Below are 22,144 nucleotides of genomic sequence, written 5' to 3'. Positions count from 1 at the left end.
AGGTCTGCAGGGGATGTGTTGTCTGCAACAGCAGCAACAACAACAACAACAACAACAAAAAGTGAATTAACAATGTGATGTGAGGTGGTAGAGGAAGCAGGTGGAGTAACAGGCAGCACCAGGCCTCAACCCACGACCCCCTGCCCTACTGCTCTGCCCTGCTGAGGGCATACTTGTAACCTCCCCCTCACTTATCGACCTTAATGACAGTGAAAAATTAAACCGCGTGCACCTAATGGAAATTTGGGAAAAGCGATCGTCATCGAAGGCTTACCGTATTTACTCAAATCAAAGCTTCACTCAAATCTAACCTGAAAAATGAGACTCGAAATCAAGGAAAAAAAATTTCCCGAATCTAAGCCGCACTTGAAATTTGACACTCAAAATTCAAGGGGGAGAGAAAAGTTATAGACCGCACCTCCAAATCGAAACAAAGTTGGTCCGTTGTAACGTGAGATACAATTTAGGTCAATTGGATGAAGATACAGCTAGAGTAATTTGGTTCGAGTCATAAGCTTAACAGTTAAGCTTTACCAAGTAGCCATTACTATGTGTCAGGCACTCCGTCGTTATTTGTGTGGGTACCCTTCCTTTCTTACGTGCTTCGTCTGGTTTGAATTGATTGATTATTTTTCATTGATCTGATAAGTGCCGTTCTCTTTGTTATAGGTGTTTACGTCACTCTAAGCTGAAAATGCATTATTGTATTGTGCCGTGCATTGTTTGTTTGTCACATTCTGATAATGAGTGTTTACGGGCTGTCACCGCTCGCCGCATGTCTTGCTTTTGTGCGCACTACCGCTGCTTACAATTAAAATCAAAGAGAGGAATCATCTCATTAGCGAAACAATGGCAAGAGACTGCTATTTGTTGTTTCTTACACTGCTGCTTTCTTTGATAATGATCAACAAGAGCCAAATAATAGACTGCGTATGATAGAAGATGTTCTGAACGAGAGTTTAGCGAAAATTTTTCTCCGTTCAAAAATCTTTGCAGACGCCTCTTTAGTACATTACATTCTGCACACAAATTAGTCATCTTAGATTTAAAAATGTAGTCAGTTGCCGTGCTTCATTTCTGACTGTATCACTATTCAGCATAAGAATAATACGAATATAAACATGACACGATATGTATATTCTTCCGCGTTTGCTGTTGTCTCGATCTAGTTTCGTAGTTTATTAGGCAGACACGATTTAAATGAGATGGCGGCAAACATGAAAGAAAACATGGCATAATGTTTACATTCTTCTACCTTTTCTTTTAATTTATTTACTGACGCAGAGGTTTTGGCGCCAGTATTTATCTTTGTGCCTGCATAGCATGCCTGTGTAGCACTACATATATTAGACAGCAGAAGCAAGTTGTGGCGGCACCTACCAACATTTGTCAGAACTTCCGTTTTTTTTGCACTCGATTCTAAGCCGCAGGCGGTTTTTTGGATTACAAAAACCGGGAAAAAGGTGGGGCTTAGATTCGAGTAAATACGGTAGTGACCACCTCTTCCAGAGTTATGTGATTGGCACACCACTTTGATCCGGCGGCTGTACACGAATGTAACATTGAAGATGAGAAGGAAAGTTGTCTAAATGTTGCAATAATACGACATTATGACTCAGTTGATAACTCGAGGCAATTTTATTGAGTGAAAAGATTTTTGTTTTCAGTGGTGTTGAATCTCCTGGTGTTTGCTTTGATATCTGTCCACCAAACTATTACTGTGTTCACCGGTTGCAGACCCACAATACGAGGACATGTTTGAGCACGGCAACTTCTGTCAACGACAGCACGCGAAGCAGCCCTCCTCCTCCAGGAGCCGCGGCAGTGAGGGTGTAGATGTCAGCATCGGAGGTGGTGGCGTGTCGTCGTCTGGCGACCCCCACTGTGCCAGCTACGAGCACAGGTCAGTACCTAGTAAGGTGACCGTATCATCGGAAACCTGAACTGTCATCTCTGATTTGTATTAATCTAAGTATGACTGAAATTCTTTGTTATTCCGCTCCTAACAAGAAATAAAAATATAATAATAAATGAGTCATCACTGTCAGTCCATAAAGTTTCAAGACTGTATAATAAAATATATGATAGAAGCTGAGATGGTGATTTTATTACTTAAGGTTTTCTAAATAATGCTCTGCGCTTGAGTACCCTGAGAACTGTTAAAAAAGTGTTGACTATTTATGTGGATTTCTGCAGTCTGCGATTTAGTGGTAGGTCTGTATTGATAACACAAAGTCTTGTCGCATGTGACGATTTTTAGCACGAAAGGATTGTCTGTGTTCCACTTTTCAGTAAAGTCGTGACAAGGTTCCATAAATGTTGTTCCAGTTTGCAAGCTAAGGTGTGCAGGACAAGCTTTGGACACACTTCTCTAACCTTCTAAACATTTTGGAGAACATCTCAAACACTCGACTTCCCCTTTGTGTAACACGACGGCGTTTACACACCACAGTGACATGTCCGGTACTTAACACCACCTGCTCTCAACTGCAGTTTAAGTAAGTTTAGTGTGATAGTTCCCTTTCTGACACACAGATCTTAAAAATTGGAAGTGTGGACAAATACTCACCACCAGTATCTGCAATTGCTGTCGGTCGGTAGAATAATCTCCCATTGATAATTCTTCAATTTTATCGATACTAATACTTTTACAGTGTAAAGCACTTCCTTGCATGTTACTTAATTTTGGTGGTGTAATCTTTTTCGACAGAAATTTCAGTTTCCAATCGTGTTGCCTTTGTCTCAAATTAGCACACATGTTTGACATTGGGTGCATTTTTAAGTACTGAAGTAACTTTGTCACTAAATATTTAGGAAATGGGCTGATACTGATAATGTGTCCCAAAATTTGGTTAAGAACATTCCGCCAACTGAGCGAAAGTGAGTTAGTGTGGTCTTCAGTGCTTCACATTATAGTATCTCAATAAAGACTGACATAAGCTTTCATTTTTACTATAGTGTTTTTGCAGGATTACCTAAACAATTTGTTCAGCTAATAATCTTATAAATTGTACAAATGATCACATGAAAGTACATGAAGTAATAATTTTAACTAATTTCGAATTGCTGCTAATTTACAGCATGTAATGAAATGTTAATATTAATTTGGAGTATTCCTACAAGATCGATTTTAAGTGTGACTTATTGTAGAAGAAAGATCTTATATCAGTAATGGATACATGTTGACAATAACAAGAATATTATATATTCAAGTTACTACTTATGAATATTCACTGTGAAACACAGAAACTTTTTAAATGTGAAATAAGAGGTGAGTGACAATTGAAACACTTACAAATATATGAAATAACGAAATCAACTGGCATTCGTACATAAGTCCTGTTCGCTGTATGGCTATAAAATGATTTAGTTGTGGTATTGTAAGATAAAATTTGTGTCATCCCATTCTGTCATCTTACATACCGCCAAGATTATTGTTGCATTTGAAACGTCATTGTTCAGTTTAAAGTTTACAGAAAGTGTTATTAAAGTGTGTCCCACATGTCATCATCCTGTTCAGGTAATTTATGGGTTCTCACCACCAGGATATAACTAAAATTACAAATCGTCCTCATTACAAAATTATCCAGTCACAGCACATGTATATACAAGCTGGAAGAAATGTCTGTCAGTCAGTTGCTGCTCAGGTGCAAAAGTGAAATAACATCTATCAAAGACAGAATTAATACCAATTTTCTTAATACCAGTTGAGTTTATATTTGGTATTGTATAATAATGTTTAATATGAATATATTTTCCTCGCTCTTGTGGACACACTGTTTGTGCATCAGTGCAAAAAAAATATTTATAAAATTTGCACAAATTGTTTTGCTGATGTGTTGATCTGTACGATGAGCTAGTGGGACAGGAGAATATTGATATTTACATGGTAATTACTGTCCACACATGTGTTTGAAACCTCACTGTTCAGTGTAAAGATTAATGCATAAAATACAAATGAGCTCACAATTGGTAATGTAGTTAATCAAGGCGAACAAGTGTAAATTATCAGTGGTTAGGAAACCAGATAATCAGTGACAAATAAAGGAAGTTATCAAGAATGACAACTATATAGGGATGAGTGTTAAGTAAGGTAATTAATAAAAAGGCTACAAATGTAGCCGGTTGGTGACAAAGAATATAAATTGTGGAAAACTTATCAATATAGATGGTACAGTAACCAAACAAATGGTAAACAAGCGAGTAATTAATTACAACGCTAGCAAATGCTGATGCACATATGGTTTTGTATAGTGGTTGTGAGCCATATCTAGAGTATATCTCACCTCTCAATATCTACTTTCTTCCTTTCGCAGACTTCGTCTTCTGTGCAGTTTGGCCTTTGCTCGAATGGAAATTGTGCTTATTTATTTCCAATAAGGTACCTAACAACAGAAGTTACTCTTATGAGATGTACATATTTTCTTGCACTCAAACTTAGAACATCTGCAGTGTTACGTGGCTTTATGCTTAATTACAGACTTACTATTTTATCAGTTGATTTGTTTTCACCAAAACCTGCTGTTTACGTCCTTCTTCGTTGCCGAGCAATGTATCTCTTTTCATTCTGACGCCGCAACTCTTCCTTTCCTATATCTTTACTACTTTTTATCTATGTAAATGATGAACTATTGGTTTTGCCATTTAACAACTTTTTAATAGCTGTGGAAGTATTACAGGCATCGGGTTCCACCTAATGTGTCACCCACCTGTACGTTTTACGTGGACCTTTCAAGACTCGATCGATCTGTTTACAAAGAGAAAGCAGAATATCTCTTCATTTGACGTTGTCCAACAACGACCTAGGAAGCTCGACACCCTCGCAGCCCGGGCTCTTCCATGGCTCGTGGTAGTTTGCGGCATTCGTTTTATTCCTCGCCCACTTGCCGCTACGTCGAACTTTCGTGGTGATCATCGGGCAACATCTTCCACGTTATCTGCAACATAAATAAGCTTTCTTCCCACAGTATTTCTGAAAACCCAAAAACAAACTTAAAGAACATAATAATAATAATAATAATAATAATAATAATAATAACAACTGTTCTCACAATTATTCGTATAAGTCTTGGTTGATTTAATGAGGGGTGGGACAGGCCTAAGCCTTGTGACACCACACATCCCATATTATAACTGTCTGCACTTGTGATTTGATAATTATGGCAAGTATTGCAAAATGATACTCAGTTCAGAGCCAAGTGTATCAGACTTTGGAGCAGGCTCTAGAGCCAAACTGATTTTTCTTTTGTGACGTAGTCCATTGTCGCAACGTGTACTGTCATGCGGTGTGCTGCGTGTTGCTGAGGCGGGAGTACAGGCGAGACCAGCTGCCTGCATCGTTCCTTCTTGCAGGAAAGCTGCAACCTTCTGCACTCAGTTACGTGCAGGGATAACATTAGATGTCCACTCAGTGTGTATATCCAACCTTACTAAAACATCTAATAAATATTAGTTGCATGTTGTGTTCATGTTCATGTCGTTGTCTTCAGTCCAGAGACTAGTTTGATGCAGCTCTCCATGCTACTCTATCCTGTGCAAGCTTCTTCATCTCCCAGTACCTACTGCAGCCTACACCCTTCTGAATCTGCTTAGTGTATTCATCTCTTGGTCTCCCTCTACGATTTTTACCCTCCACGCTGCCCTCCAATACTAAATTGGTGATCCCTTGATGCCTCAGGACATGTCCTACCAACCGATCCCTTCTTCTGGTCAAGTTGTGCCACAAACTTCTCTTCTCTCCAATTCTATTCAATACTACCTGATTAGTCATGTGATCTACCCATCTAGTCTTCAGCATTCTTCTGTAGCACCTCATTTCAAAAGCTTCTATTCTCTTCTTGTCCAAACTATTTATCGTCCATGTTTCACTTCAAATTCCTCTTCTTCAAAAACGCTTTCCTTGTCATTGCCAGTCTAAATTTTATATCCTCTCTACTTCGACCATCATCAGTTAATTTTGCTCCCCAAATAGCAAAACTCCTTTACTACTTTAAGTGTCTCATTCCCTAATCTAATTCCCTCAGCATCACCCGACTTAATTCAACTACGTTCCATTATCCTCGTTTTGCTTTTGTTGATGTTCATCTTATATCCTCCTTTCAAGACACTGTCCATTCCGTTCAACTGCTCTTCCAAGTCCTTTGCTGTCTCTGACAGAATTACAATGCAATCGGCGATCCTCAAAGTTTTTATTTCTTCTCCATGGATTTTAATACCTACTCCGAATTTTTCTTTTGTTTCCTTTACTGCTTGCTCAGTATACAGATTGAACAACATCGGGGAGAGGCTACAACCCTGTCTTACTCCCTTCCCAACCACTGCTTCCCTTTCATGTCCCTCAACTCTTATAACTCCCATCTCGTTTGTGTACAAATTGTAAATAGCCTTTCGGTCCCTGTATTTTACCCCTGCCACCTTCAGAATTTGAAAGAGAGTATTCCAGTCAACATTGTCTAAAGCTTTCTCTAGATCTACAAATGCCAGAAACTTAGCTTTGCCTTTCCTTAACCTATCTTCTAAGATAAGTCGTAAGGTCAGTATTGCCTCACGTGTTCCAACATTTCCACGGAATCCAAACAGATCTTCCCCGAGGTCGGCTTCTACCAGTTTTTCCATTCGTCTGTAAGGAATTCGCGTTAGTTAGTTGCATGTTAGATGCTCATTATTCATCGGTTCTATAAACATTGTGCAATATATTTGTTTGCTCAAGTGATACGTTACACTTCTTGGCGTATGCATGACTGATTAAGAGAGTTGATAGTCAGGGTAACCCAAGTTTTTATTTCTTAAGTTATTTTTCTTCTCTTCCTAATTTCATTACCAACTTGAGCTCCCTTCACTGTTCATACTCCCCTCAAAACTACATGTTTGTCTTTACGTACAATATAAAAATATAAAAGTGGAATTAAATAAAGTATGGGAAATATATTCAAACAAATAGCATAAGGCTCCACTAATTTCAGTTCATTACCCTTGGCAGGCAATACTACTCTCTGCTTCATAGTCATAATTGTGGTAATTGTCACTCAGTGCAATGTTTGCATATATTTTTTGGATGTAGTTATTGAGTCATTGTAGTGTATTTTAGTTTCAAGTTCTAACCACAGTACACTAAAATCTCTTGATTGGTTAGGATTTGTATTAAGGGGCAGAAAAGAAAGATGTTAAGTTCGCTGCAATTCATACACAATACATTCTTATGCTGCAACATTGCTGTTAGCATGTCATAGATACTGTACTGGATCAGGTACGTGCACCTGGCTTAATACCCCTTGAGAATGTGATGTTCCTTGCATCTGCGAAACACTGCTGAATCACATTGCCTAACACACCAAGTCACTAGTTAGTACGGACATCAGGAGAGGACCAAAATTTAATTATTGTGTAACTATCACATAAGTTCTTGGTAATGATTTAAAATAATGTGTAATGGTTCCATCTCTTATTACTCTGTAAACATTTTCCTACAATATGTATTTCTTACTTTCTGTGCTATTTCTTGTCACTATTTGCGTGTACACTACACAAATGCTTGTGACCAGTGGGCTTTCTGACATTCTCCTGACATTATCTTCTGCCACAAAGAGCCAAAGTGCCCCTGGCATTATTATGTATAAAATATTATGTGCACCTTGAATAACTACATTCATTTTTTTGGTGGTGTATTGTATGTTCCCATTGTTATCTTAACAGTATTAACCATAATCCTAAAATAATAATGCTTCCTTAAATTAGATTCATGGTGTGGGTTCCTGTAGTCATGTCCTAGTTCATGAACCATGGGCAACGTGTGAGTGGCCAAGTAAGTGGTCCCGACAGTCGGGATACCAGTTACTTTGGAATAAGGCTGGGCATCTCGGACATATTCTGAGTCGTGGTCACCTTGGTGCTCGTACGGCAAAGACTACCAAATCCACCGGTTAGTCCCTCAGCCGTTAGGGGTAAAACTCAATGGGACTTGAGGTAAGTAAGGCTAGCAACCTGCTTCCCTGGTACTTTAAATATGATGCTGGCAACAATCAGAGCAAAATGCCTCGGACCTTTGGAGGTGACGGAGTCCCACCTCTAACTGACAAACCAGGGACTCCTAAGATACGACTCGGCAAACAAATGGTAATGAGATGGGGAGCTATTAATATCAATGGGGGCTACTCTGGGAAGAAGGTAGAGCTGGCAGAGGCTGCAAGTAAGATGGGGCTGGACGTTTTAGCTGTTAGTGACAATCGGGTAAGGGGTGAGAAAGAAGAGGAAGTGGGAGAATACAAGGTCTGCCTGTCAGGAGTCAAAGCAAGAATAGCACAATGGGGAGTAGGGCTTTACATCAGGAAAGAAATGGAACCCAGTGTAGTTGCAATAAGGTATGTAAACGAACGACTGATGTGGTTAGATTTGACAGTGTCTAGCAAGAAAATTAGGATTGTGTCAGTATATTCGCATTGTGAAGGGACAGATCAAGATAAGATGGATAGTTTTTATGAGGCACTCAGTGATGTAGTTGTTAGAGTAAAAGACAAGGACAGTGTTCTGCTCATGGGTGATTTTAACGCCAGGATTGGAAATCGAACAGAAGGGTATGAAAAGGTTATGGGTAAATTAGGAGAGGATATGGAGGCCAACAGGAACGGGAAACAACTCTTGGATTTCTGTGCCAGTATGGGCTTAGTAATCACAAACTCCTTTTTTAAACGTAAGAACATTCACCGGTATACTTGGGAAGGCAGGGGAACCAGATCTGTCATTGACTATATAATAACAGATCAGGAATTCAGGAAGGCTGTGAGGGACACACGTGTATTCAGGAGATTCTTTGATGACACTGATCATTATTTAATCTGCAGTGAAATTGGGATTGTGAGGCCGAAAGTGCAGGAAGTCAGGTCCATATGTAGGAGGATAAGAGTGGAGAAACTTCAGGATAAGGAAATCAGGCACAAGTACATAACAGCGATCTCAGAAAGGTACCAGTTAGTTGAATGTAGTCAATTACAGTCATTGGAAAAGGAATGGACAAGGTACAGGGACACAGTACTAGAAGTGGCTAAAGAATGTCTTGGAACAGTAGTATGTAAAAGTAGGATGAAGCAAACAGCTTGGTGGAATGACACAGTCAAGGCAGCCTGTAAAAGGAAAAAGAAGGCGTATCAAAAATGGCTACATACTATAACTCAGGTAGACAGAGAAAGTTATGTTGAAGAAAGAAACAAAGCCAAACATAATTGCAGCATCCAAGAAGAAATCGTGGGAAGACTTTGGAAACAGGTTGGAGACTATGGGTCAAGCTGCTGGAAAACCATTCTGGAGTGTAATTAGCAGTCTTCGAAAGGGAGGTAAGAAGGAAATGACAAGTATTTTGGACAGGTCAGGAAAACTGCTGGTGAATCCTGTGGATGCCTTGGGCAGATGGAGGGAATATTTTGAAGAGTTGCTCAATGTAGGTGAAAATACGATCAGTAATGTTTCAGATTTCGAGGTAGAATGGGAAAAGAATGATGATGGAAATAGGATCACATTTGAGGAAGTGGAGAAAATGGTCAATAGATTGCAGTGCAATAAAGCAGCTGGGGTGGATGAAATGAAGTCGGAACTCATCAAATACAGTGGAATGTCAGGTCTTAAATGGCTACACAGGATAATTGAAATGGCCTGGGAGTCGGGACAGGTTCCATCAGACTGGACAAAAGCAGTAATCACACCAATCTTTAAACATCGAAACAGAAAAGATTGTAACAACTACAGAGGTATCTCTTTAATCAGCGTTGTGGGTAAAATCTTCTCAGGTATTGTTGAAAGGAAAGTGCGAGTATTAGTTGAGGTCCAATTGGATGAAAATCAGTGTGGGTTTAGGCCTCTTAGAGGTTGGCAGGACCAGATCTTTAGCTTACGGCAAATAATGGAGAAGTGTTATGAGTGGAACAGGGAATTGTATCTATGCTTTATAGATCTAGAAAAGGCATATGACCGGGTTCCTAGGAGGAAGTTATTGTCTGTTCTACGAGATTATGGAATAGGAGGCAAACTTTTGCGAGCAACTAAAGGTCTTTACATGGATAGTCAGGCAGCAGTTAGAGTTGACGGTAAATTGAGTTCATGGTTCAGAGTAGTTTCAGGGGTAAGACAAGGCTGCAACCTGTCTCCACTGTTGTTCATATTATTTATGGATCATATGTTCAAAACAATAGACTGGCTGGGTGAGATTAAGATATATGAACACAAAATAAGCGGTCTCGCTTAAGCAGATGACTTAGTTGTGATGGCAGATTCGATTGAAAGTTTGCAAAGTAATATTTCAGAGCTAGATCAGAAATGTAAGGACTATGGTATGAAGATTAGCATCTCCAAAACGAGAGTAATGCCAGTGGTAAAGAGATATAAACGGATTGAGTGCCAAATAGGAGGAACAAAGTTAGAACATGTGGACGGTGTCAAGTACTTAGGATGCATATTCTCACAGGATGGCAACATAGTGAAAGAACTGGAAGCGAGGTGTAGCAAGGCTAATGCAGTGAGCGCTCAGCTACGATCTACTCTCTTCTGCAAGAAGGAAGTCAGTACCAAGACTAAGTTATCTGTGCACCGTTCAATCTTTCGACCAACTTTGTTGTATGGGAGCGAAAGCTGGGTGGATTCAGGTTACCTTATCAATAAGGTTGAGGTTACGGATATGAAAGTAGCTAGGATGATTGCAGGTACTAGTAGATGGGAACAATGGCAGGAGGGTGTCCACAATGAGGAAATCAAAGAAAAACTGGGAATGAACTCTATAGATGTAGCAGTCAGGGCGAACAGGCTTAGATGGTGGGGTCATGTTACACACATGGGAGAAGCAAGGTTACCCAAGAGACTCGTGGGTTCAGCAGTAGAGGGTAGGAGGAGTTGGGGCAGCGAGAGTGGCCCGGAGCAAAAAAGCGACTGTGACTGTGACTCGCTGCTGCAGTTTGCACTGCAGCTCGAGTACACTGCGACAGAGGAATATCCGAGGGCTCTTGGTGACAGTGATCCGCAGGAGCAAACTAGATCCCGATAGCAGAGCCACTGCTGTTGCTGCAGTGCGTATTGCCGGAAGGTGACGGTGGGAGTTCTCGGTAGTGCCTGCTATCACGGAGGTGTAAATGTAACAGTTGTGAGCGGCACCAAGCCGTGACGTGCTGTACGGGCGAGGTGCACAAATCACCTGCGAAGGGAGGTCGCGTGGAGGCGAAGGGCCGGCAAACCCCCGGATACGGCCGTCGTGCTGAAACAGTCGCGATCGAGTGTGTGGGGGCCCAGTCGTGTGTGTACTACTCTCCTTCCCAGCTAAAAAGCAGTGGCCCACCGGGAAGGAGGCCGGTGGAGGTGCGACGGGCCGACGTCGTGGCGGGAGAGGACTCGCTGTAAAACTTCCGCGCGGATAGCGTCAAAAGTGGTAGTGGCCAGTAGGGGCGGGCTAGGGACGGTGACTGGCCAGAGCGGCACGGTGCGTGTAATCTGCAGAAGGCACGACGTGTGCCGGAGAGCCGCCCGTAAAACAAGAAAAGCAGAAAAGGAGGGACAGTGCGGAAACTGGAGAACACGAGCGGTTCGGCAAAATCTCCGGTCGCACACGCGTGTGGGCATACGTGACCGAATGCCGGCCGTCGTTTGCCGGCGAGTCGGAGTGTGCGTCACTGCCCGACGGGACTCGGAGGTGGGCTGCAGGGCCGGTCAGAGTAGTGGCGGAAACTGCTGCGTGAGGAAGGCGCCAGTGGCAACGGGGCCAGCTGCGACTGGACTGGTGACGGCAGGTGCAGCTCGAGTGTCGACGGAGTCGGTATTGGCAGCCGTATGGCCGGTGTCGTCCAGATCGACGGTGGCAGGAGGGGTGGTAGCCGTGAGGCGGGAGTGGCTGTGGAGGCAGCAGAGGAAAAAGAGACTTGTGAAAGAGCACACGTGAGCAGAGGTGGGAGTGAGAGGAGGTGGCGAGGTAAGGGTCCGGAATGATGGGTGCGTATAAGAGCACTACGACTACGCAGGAACGAAGGTGTCGCAAAAATTTGTGGAAAATGGGAGTTGCCGTGAGTGAGGAATGAGTAGAGGAGACTGATTGCGTGCACACTGGTCACTGTCGGGCACGGCGCTGTCCCGAGGCACGTGGAAATGTGCTTGTCGTGCCTGGGAGCAGAGGGACTAGAGGGGAGAAAGAAGTGAGGAGCTGCAAAAGAGGACAGAACAGAAGGAGAAATGGAAACCAGAAGGAAGGAAGCATCTACAGGAGGGCTGTCAGTTTTGGGGCCGACGAGTGTGGAGGCACGTAGGTGTCGACTGGAGAGAGGGTCGTGTTAGCAAAACGGGACTCGTGGAAACCTGCCGGAAATTCTGGGGGGCAGCAGGTGCAGAGGTGACTCCGCTGGAGCTCGACGAGACAATCGGGTGGCGGCAGAGTTCGGCGCGGAGGTGCCTGCGGCAACAGGCAGTGGGACCCGTAAAGGAGGTGCTCGGGAGATCCTAGAAGACAGACGTGATGCTCGACAAGAGGAAGTGGATGCCGATGCTCGAGAGAGAGTGGTTGCGGTGAGCTGGTCCCACGAGTGAACATAGGAGACAGAAGAAAGGATGACTTCAGGATTGAGTGACAAAGGGTGGCAGGGGAGAGGCCGAAGTGCCAGAGTGGACGAAGAGAAGAGCTCGTCAGTAACAATCCTCTCAGGTAGCGGAGGTCACGAACGTCGTCGGAACTGGTCGAGAAATTCTGACCATAACTCCAGAGTGTCGTCAAAAACCTGACACGTTGGAAGGTGCGGAGGGGCCGCAGCTGGGCAGACGAGCGGCTGCAGCGGAGGTGACGGAGTGGAGGTCTGTTTCTGAACCGTCACCCCAGATGGGAGCTCCTACCTGTGGAGCCAGTAGCTACCGAAGATGATTTGTGCACAGTGAACAGAAGAGAAAGAACAACGTGCACACAAGACCAAGTTCGACAGTTCACAGAAGAGTTCACAGTCCGGCTGCTACTATATGAAAGAATTCACAGTTCTAGTGCACAAGTGAAGTTAACAAAATGGTTCAAATGGCTCTGAGCACTATGGGACTTAACTTCTGAAGTCATCAGTCCCCTAGAACTTAGAACTACTTAAATCTAACTAACGTAAGGACATTACACACATCCGTGCCCGAGGCAGGATTAGAACCTGCGACCGCAGCGGTCGCGCGGTTCAAGACTGTAGCGCCTAGAACCGCTCAGCCACTCCGGCCGGCTGAAGTTAACAGTTACAAAAAGTGCATGAAAAAAAATTTGTCACAGACCGAGTGATAGAGCACACGGAAAGTTCAAAGTGTCTTTGGTGGTACACACGTAGCTGAATCTGCACTTACCAGTTACAAAGCCTACAGTCACAGCCCCAAGAAGCACAAAGTTGGCACTGCGAAGAATAGCACAAAGCTAGTAGCGCTATTTGTCAGTCGTATTGTAGCGAGTGTAGCAAAAGAATGCTGAACTGTTACTTGTTTACAGAGCCAACAGAAGACCGCACAGTGTAATTCAGTAGCAGTGTTCTAGCCCATCATAGCATATCATATCTGTAACACAAACAAGAAAAAAGTCCAAATGGCGTAGCCTGTCCTAATCTTGGGCCGGACCCGGTGGGACGGCAGTGTACGGCGAGATGAGGAACGGCGAGTCGACAGATAAAGTCTTACAATGGATGTTTATTATAGTGTCACCACAGAAAGTAAAGTATCCTGTAACACAGGACTAACAAAAGTATTAGTCCTCAAGCAGAGGTAAATAAAAGGCAGAGTATAAATAAATGTCCGTTCCATCATCACGGTAGCACCGCACACGGTAGCTCTGAACCCCCGAAAATTGTACGGTAGTTGCTGGCCTGTGTAGCAGAGTGGTATTGTGCAGGCTCAGTTTGTGCCCCTCTGGTGGGACTTGTGAGCGGTCTGGAGCAGAGCTGCGACTGCACTCGCAACTGGCTGGAGGAGTCTGTGCCACAGCTCGAGTACACCGCGGCACAGGAATATCCACAGTATGTCGACGACCGCACAACCCGTCGACACGAGCTACTCCCAGATAGAAGCACCACTGTCGTCGCTGCTGCTTGTGATACCTCTGGGAGACGGTGGCAGTTCCTAGTGGTGCCCTATAACGCTAAGCCTAGAAACGTAATATTTGTGATCCGCACCGAATCCAAACTCGGGATATACTGGCGAGGCATGTAAACGGTCTCCGAAGGAGGAACAGCCGTGACAGAAGGGCCGGCAACTCTCGTGATGCGGGCCTGCTGGCAGCCCTCTCGAGTAACCGTGCCAGATCCGGAATTAATCGTGCCTACTGTGTATAATTGGTGTACAGTGGCAAAATAAAAAGAACTGGCAGTCTTTACATAACCCCTGATGATGTGTTCATTTGCAAAGTTACATTGACATCCGACTGTGTATTCTTTCAGTTTAACTTTTTTGGGCCAGTGTTTAACACTAGTGTTTGTACAACAGATTATATGAGTAATATTGGTACACTTCTATTTATGTCGATTTATTGTCATACATCTGTAGAAGATTGCCTCCACTATTGGCTCTATCTTCAAACTACCATGCTGAGCAGCCATTACTTGCTGGATTCCTTGAGCATCAACGGTGTTTCCTCTGTCGAAATTGATTCCACCATTCACTTTAACTTCTTCACGTCCACATGTTCGTAGTCACTTGCAAAGTGATTCGATCTCGAAAACCATTTTACTCCATTCTCACTGATCTCACTTGCCTCTTTTCATTTGTATGGCACGTCGTTTGTCTCGTGTGTTGCATGCTGATGTGTGGTCGAATTCCTTGTGAAGTCTCTGTCTGTGTGCTACGTCTGCAGTACTGTCCAAAATGCACCGAGTCAACTTGTTACTCGGTGCTGCTTCAGGATCTGACATCCGCAATGCCTGGCAACCATTAGCTGCTGCATATCTGTGGAGCTCACCGTCCAATTACGTGTGCTCGAGAGTACTCACACTGTCACACATGCAAATGTTATTCGTCTCTCTTCTGATTTTGTACTCGTACATTACAGATGGTCCGTGACCGATCCTATAATGTACCATTGTTTTCGGTGGGTGGGAAAAAATATCATAGGAAAACTCAATATGTTCCTCTCCCTTGACTGTAGTTACCTACTCATTGTGTCATCTTGTATTAAGATGTTTGTTTTGACTTCAGTTTGAGTATCCTCCGTACTTCTATTTGAATGTGTTTCTTCAAAAAGTATGCAGCTTATCAAGTTTTATCAACTGAATACTGTCTTTGTCACACTGAAACAGCACTGCCACCACAACCTCTGCCACCGTCGTGATCTCCGACATTTACGGCACTGTCCGGTCTGCCGCGGACTCGTCCCGACCCGGCGGTGGCCATCCTGAGGACGACATCCCGGTGTTGGACACGGTGACGTCGACAGGCGGTGCTGCCGTTTTGACGTCCGCAACTGCTGACACCGGCAACAGCCGCATTGACGACACCGGTGACAACGGTGACGCCGACGGAGTGGAGGGCGAGCAGCCCTCTGGCGACACTGGCTCGGCCGGTACTGCCGACAGAAAGCCACCATTCCGTTACGAGGAGCTAATTGCTATGGCCATACTGAAATCGTCACGCAGGTTGGTAGCACTGCTGTAGACTCGTGAATTCCTTCGTGAGAATACACTACACCATCCGTCACACATGTCTCTTTAGTTGTGTCTTACATGTACGGTAGGTGTAAGTTGTTTTGGTTATCACTGTTAGCATTCAACTGCGATTCTTACACGCAAATTTTAACAACGCATTTCAAGAGACAGTGCTCCCATCATCAGGTTGTAAAATCTATGTCGTGAAATTAAATGGACTATAAAGACAAAATACCATCACAAATAGTTGGGATGTCTATAGAGTAAAACAGAATTAAAAGTATATTGGACTGTGGGTACTCGTCTTACATTGAAGTCGATGGCCGTCCCATAGCTACCAAATATGCTGTCGCACTGTGTAGTTGTTTGTTTGGTCAATAAACATAAGGTCAGTTTGAGGTATTTATCCATTTCTTTCACTTGTCACATGTTCTTGTCATGGCAGCATAACTGCACTATCTAAAATCGTAAACAGCAACCAGGCCTTCTTTTTGTCTTCAGTCTTCTGACTGATTTAATGTGGCCCCAGAGCTTACTCTCCTGTACCAATCTCTTCATCTCAGAAGAGCACTTTCACGTGACATCTTCAGTTATTTGCTGAATATATTCCAATCTCTGTCTTCGACTGCAGTTCCTATCCTCTAAAAATGCCTCCGGTACTGTGGAAGTTACTACCTGATGCCATGTCTTGTACCGTATTTATTCGAATATAAGCCACACTTTTTTTCCGGTTTTTGTAAGCCAAAAAACCGCCTGTGGCTTAGAATCGAGTGCATAGCGAGCGGAAGTTCAAAAAATGTTGGTGGGTGCCGCCACAACTAACTTCTGCCGTCGAATATATGTAGCGCTACACAGGCATGCTTTACAGGCTCAAAGATAAATACTGGCACCAAAACCTCTGCGTCAGTAAATAAATTTTAAAAAAAAGGTGGAAGATGAGCTTTTTTCCCCGCCCTGAGTTTTGACCACTGCATTTTCATACATTATCCAACGCATTGTTCATCTTCGAATGTAGCAGCATTTCAATGTACTACGAAAATCCAACTGGCAAGACTGTTTGGGATGTTTTTCAATATGGCCAACTCTACGTTCTGAATTTTTTCGTACCTGTGAGAAGAGATGGTTGCTAATAGGAACTTTTATGAAGTATTCTCTTCACCAAAAGAATAATACGAATATAAACATTTTGCCGTGTATTGTTTCGTGTTTGCTGCTATCTCATTTAAATCCTGTCTGCCTAATAAACTATGAAACTAGAGTGAGACAACAGCAAACACGAAAGAATATACATATCGTGTCATGTTTATATTCGTATTATTCTTATGCCTAATAGTGATATAGTCAGAATTGAAGCACGGCAATTGACTAGATTTTTAAATCTAAGATGACTCTAATTTCTGTGCGGAATGTAATGTACTAAAGTGGCGTCTGCAAAGATTTTCAAACAGAGAAAAGTTTTCGCTAAACTCTCGTTCAGAACATCTTCTATCATACACAGTTTATTATTTCGTTTTTGTTGATCAATATCAAAGAAAGCAGCAGTGTAAGTAACAACAAATAGCAGTCTCTTGCCATTGTTTCGCTTATGAGACAATTCCTCTCTCTCTCTCTCTCTCTCTCTCTCTCTCTCTCTCTCTCTCTCTCCCCCCCTTCTTCTTCTTCTTCTTCTTCTTCTTCTTAAAGCGGCAGTAGCACGCACAAAAGCAAGCCATGCTGCGAGCGGCGACAGGCCGTAAACACGCACTATCAGAATGCAACAAACAATGTACAACACAGTACAGTAATACATTTTCAACTTAGAGTGATGTAAACACCTATAACAAAGAAAACGGCGCTTATCGGATCAATGAAAAATAATCAATCAATTCAAACCAGACGAAGCATGTGAAAAAGGAAGGGTACCCGTATAAATACAGACGGAGCGCCTGACACATAGCAATGGCTACCTGGTAAAGCTTAACTGCAAAGCTTACGACTTGAACCAAACTAATGTAGCTGTATCGTCATTCATTCGACCTAAATTGTCTCTCATATTACAATGGACCAACTTGGTTTCGAATTGGAGATGCGGCCTAAAACTTTTCTCTCCCCTTGAATTTCGAGTCTCAAATTTCAGGTGTGGCTTAGATTCAGGAAAATTTATGTTCCTCGATTTCGAGTCTCATTTTTCAGGTGCGGCTTAGATTTGGGTGCGGCTTAGATTCGAGTAAGTACGGTATTCTTGTTCCTCTTCTTCTCAATGTTTTCCATATTTCTCTGCTAGGTGGTTCTGCAGAGAAGCTTCTCATTCCTCATGCTATCAATTCACCTAATTTTCATCCTTCTATGGCTCCATATCTCAAATGCATCCATTCTCTTCTTCTACTGTGGTTTTCCCACAGTTCATGATTCACTTCCATGCATGCTGTGCTCTACAAGCACATTCTCAAAAATTTATGTCCCAAATGGCAGTGTATGTTTGATACTCTCAGATTTTTTTTGTCCAGGAACACCCTCTTTGTATCTTTTAGTCTGCTTTTCATGCCCTCCTCAGTTAATCACCCCCCACCCACCCACCCAAAGAAGCAAAATAAAACAGTACAGTGTTGACAACAGTAGTTTTCATTAGCTTCAAAGCATGGAAACCTATAAAACAACAATTTATTTCTCCTTTTTCACAGGCTCAAGGTGGATATGGGGACTTGTAAAACACACACAGTAAAGATGCCAAATATGACCTATGCTTCCAGTTCCAACCCACAGCCTCCTCAGGGTAATCTGTACCGAGCTGTTCGCTTTTGTTTGTCTGGCAGGAGAGCGACGCTGAAAGAGATCAACACCTACATCGCGAGCCGCTTCCCCTACTTCAAGCGCAGCGAGAAGAGTTGGCAGAGCTCGGTGCAGTGCAAACTGTACTTCAGCAAGTACTTCCTCAAAGTTCCGCTGGCGGTCAGGAACCGCAGGGGCAAGCGCTGCAACCTCTGGATGCTCGGTGAGTCGAGTGACCGTCGGTGGGGTGGCGTTATGTGACATTACCTCCTCCTCTTTTCCCACACTTGTCACTTATTAAAATGAAACATTTTTAGGCTTTCGGCTTCATCTGGCAGTTAAAATACCGTGAACTTTCGATCGAACACGTCAGGTCATTTCCGAGACGAGTGACTGCTGGTGGCTTTCCGGTACACCATTACCTACTCTTGCTGCCGGCTGTGACGTCATCTGTGGCTAACTTACTGCCGTACTTGCATTTGGCATACATTGACTCTTTTGTTGATGCACTCGCTTCAACCTTACTGATTTGCTGTCGTTTTTTAGTCACGGCTCCACAGTGGTGCATTCCAGACTTACGGTAATCGGGAAATGTGTGCTTTGTGATTTTGCTGCCGGTGCTTTGTTTACACCTCTCACGTCAAATGAAAGCAATTTTGCACATTTTCATCTACAGGCACATATGGCATTATGCTAACGATAAAGAACCAAACACGAGATAGCGCAGTAATGGTATTCCGAGATAATAACCTTTTCAAAATTGGTGCTGAAGAGCTTTACCAGAATTTTACGTATCTGCCTCCCGTGAAATATAATATTTATGGTCACAAGACATGTTTCAACTACTTACTCCTGGAGTAGAATATAAACTGCCAGTTACACAGTTTCCTTGCTTCACAAGTAACCTTGTTAATTTTTATACTGTTTGAATAGTCATGGAAAGCTTATTGTTCTTAGTTATGGTGTATACAAATAATGTTTGTTTATTTATTTTATTTTTCCACGATATTTGTATTTCATTGTACTAGCTTTTCACAGTGCTGTGTGGATGTAAACGTGACTGGAAATGCTACGTAACAGTACGAGAGTACAAATAATAAAAGTTCTACATTAAAGTCACCACATAGCAAAATACTTTGAGTTCTGGAGTATTCTTGAAGCAAATATTGTGGCATTGAATGCTTTATAATTTTGCATTCCTTACCTGGACAGAATATGACAAAACGATTGCCCTAACTACAATAACTCCGTATGTCATCTCCAAACGACTTGTCACACTGTTAAATATTGTCATGTGATGCTCCACTACACATGCAATTCCAAACAAAAATCTGACGAAAGGTATACGAGCAGAGCAGACACCGAGCACAGGCTTCCTACGTCATCACAGCTGTGCCTCCGCAGTAACACCTGTCTTCTGGCGCTCTCTGGCAAGTGCTGAAACGAACCTAGAAAAGGTCACGGGAAAATACTGTGGATGGTGGTTTGAGAAGCATTACTTTGAAAGTAAATTTCCTTTTATGCAAGGTGAATTATGTTATTTGTGAGAATGTGCAATGAAATTCATATATTTTAGAGCATTTACTCTTGATCAAAATTTAACACTCTGAAGACCAGACATTTATATCATCGTTTAAAGTTTTACTGTCACATTTGTGTTTCATATATCTGAAAGGACAATGCACGGAAAAAAGACAAATAGCCTATTTGTGAAAACTTAGCTTTTCTTGTAGCTACACTGTATGTATATTATTTAAACCGTGAACTTTTCCTGTTTGTGTTTGCACTACTTAATAGTGATGTCGCTATTGGCTGACTACATCACGTGAACTGTGCTCTGAATATCCACTGTCATTTGCTTGCAGGATAATGTGACATGATGTTGGCTGACAAAAGCACATCACAATCTCGATCAGCACTTCGGAAACTAACATGCTGTGATTGGTGGAATTCCTATTTATACTTTCATAATACGAAAATACGTGGCGTACACGTACACCTCGAGGATCTTACCAAAATGCTGTATTTTTTGCTGTCTTTCATTTCCTAAATTTCTGAGAAGTTGTACGCATATAAAACCTTTACCATTCAAAGGACTGATAAGTTTTACAGTTCAGAGGGAAGGTACACTGTCACTTAACATAGAAAAAGTATATTTTCACTTGGAAAAAAGTATTATTTTTAGTGGGAAATCTGGAACTTTTTTCCCCTTGTCTGCAGCATATACACCCTGTGTAATGAGTGGTGTTTGAGATTTCCAGCTGGCATGGACTTGGCATCTTTGAGAAAGGAGGGTGCTGCCTAAAGATTTGGCTAAACAGTCCAGTCAGTTAATACATATAGGTAGTAGTAACCACAAAAATGTGTACATAGTCCAACTCCATATGATGCCTCAACAACGGCAGGTGTGTTATATTCCATGGCGCACAGTGAATACTAACAACTACCACCTCTGTGGCCCAACAGTAATATTATGAAACCTTAAACATGGCTGTAAATTCAGCATCTATACGCGGTAAAATTGGAGAGGTTGAAAACATGTGATGTAACATTGTCATGCAATCTTGTGGCTGTAGTTGTTACTTTCTTTTGTAACGACTGATGTAATATTTAGGATCCGTTACACCTGAAGATTTAAAATTGCCAAAACTTAAGTCAAGGGTTGGAATAAACACTTACTTGCAGCTGGTTGGCTGTTTTTTTTCCCCATAGAATATTTTGGTAAATGTTATCTCTCTCTTCCTGATACCACTATCTCTCCAGTGGTGGTGGCACACCAATAGGACCTGGAAAAATGTCTCCCAAAACCCCATTTCTTCAAAAAACGCCAAGAGAAACGCCATTTACTAGTGTGCATTACACTTGTATCTGACAATGTTCAGCCCACCTAGAACACCAGAAGATCCTGAAGTAGATCACAGCAGAGAGATCAAAATGTCGCTTGTGTAAATCCTGGTTAACACCATAGGGCAGGCTGTTCCAACCGAGCTCCAGGGAGCCGGAGCGCTCACTGTGGCAGCTCGGAGCCGGCGTGGCGGGGGGAAAGCGAACTCACTGCCCCCCGGCCGCATGCAGCCACAACTGACGAAGCAAACAGTGCCTCGTCGAATCCTGGACGTGGCAGCGAATTTAGAGACACAGCTCAGAAAAGAAGCAGAGAGCTTTGTTGCATTTTCGCTACCGCTTGACAAAAGCACCGACATGTCGGACTGTGCTCAGCTTACAGTCTTTGTCCGTGGTGTCGACATGGAGCTGCAAGTTGGACGTGGTACCACTTGATTACACCGCAACAGGACATGACATTTTTGAAGCTGTTTGTGAATCAGTGGACAATATGAATTTGCCGTGGGATAAGCTCCATTCTGTAGCGACAGACGGGGCACCACAAATGATCGGGCATCATCGAGGTTTTGCTTCTCTTTTGAAAAATAAACTCGGGGACGAATTCGGGAAAGACATTTTGTCTCTTCATCGTTTTATTCACCGTGAGGCACTGTGCGCTGAAACATTAGAGCTAGGTGGCGTAATGAAAGATGTCGTGAACTGTGTGAATTTTGTGCGGCGTCACGGTATGAATCATTGCCAATTCAAAGGATTCCTGAAAGATATGGAAGCGGAGTATGGGGATATACCTTACCACAGTACACTTCGTTGGCAGAGTCAGCGAAAAGTTCTTGATGTTTTCTTTGCAATTCGTGAGAAAATATCCATTTTTCTCTAAATGAAAGGGGAATAAATGTGTTGTCCGAAAGATATAAAATGGCTATCAGACCTGGCGTTCCTAGCTGACATAA

The 22,144-nt window shown here is 42.8% G+C and overlaps 1 protein-coding gene across 1 annotated transcript in view; it reads left to right on the top strand.

Annotated features, from left to right (window-relative positions):
- The window catches only part of LOC126426604 (forkhead box protein D3-like), a 42,724-nt gene extending 31,351 nt beyond the window's left edge, over positions 1–11,373 (top strand). The window contains exons 5-6 of the mRNA XM_050088497.1: positions 1,738–1,903; positions 11,118–11,373. Of these exons, the coding sequence (XP_049944454.1) occupies positions 1,738–1,903; positions 11,118–11,373 (422 nt within the window). The remainder of the gene's footprint in view (positions 1–1,737; positions 1,904–11,117) is intronic.
- Positions 11,374–22,144: the final 10,771 nt, after the last annotated feature.

This window comes from Schistocerca serialis, chromosome 11 (assembly GCF_023864345.2).
Source record: "Schistocerca serialis cubense isolate TAMUIC-IGC-003099 chromosome 11, iqSchSeri2.2, whole genome shotgun sequence".
NCBI lineage: Eukaryota > Metazoa > Arthropoda > Insecta > Orthoptera > Acrididae > Schistocerca > Schistocerca serialis.
The sequence above is the reverse complement of the archived record's forward strand: the minus strand, read 5'-3'. Positions and strand labels throughout refer to the sequence as shown.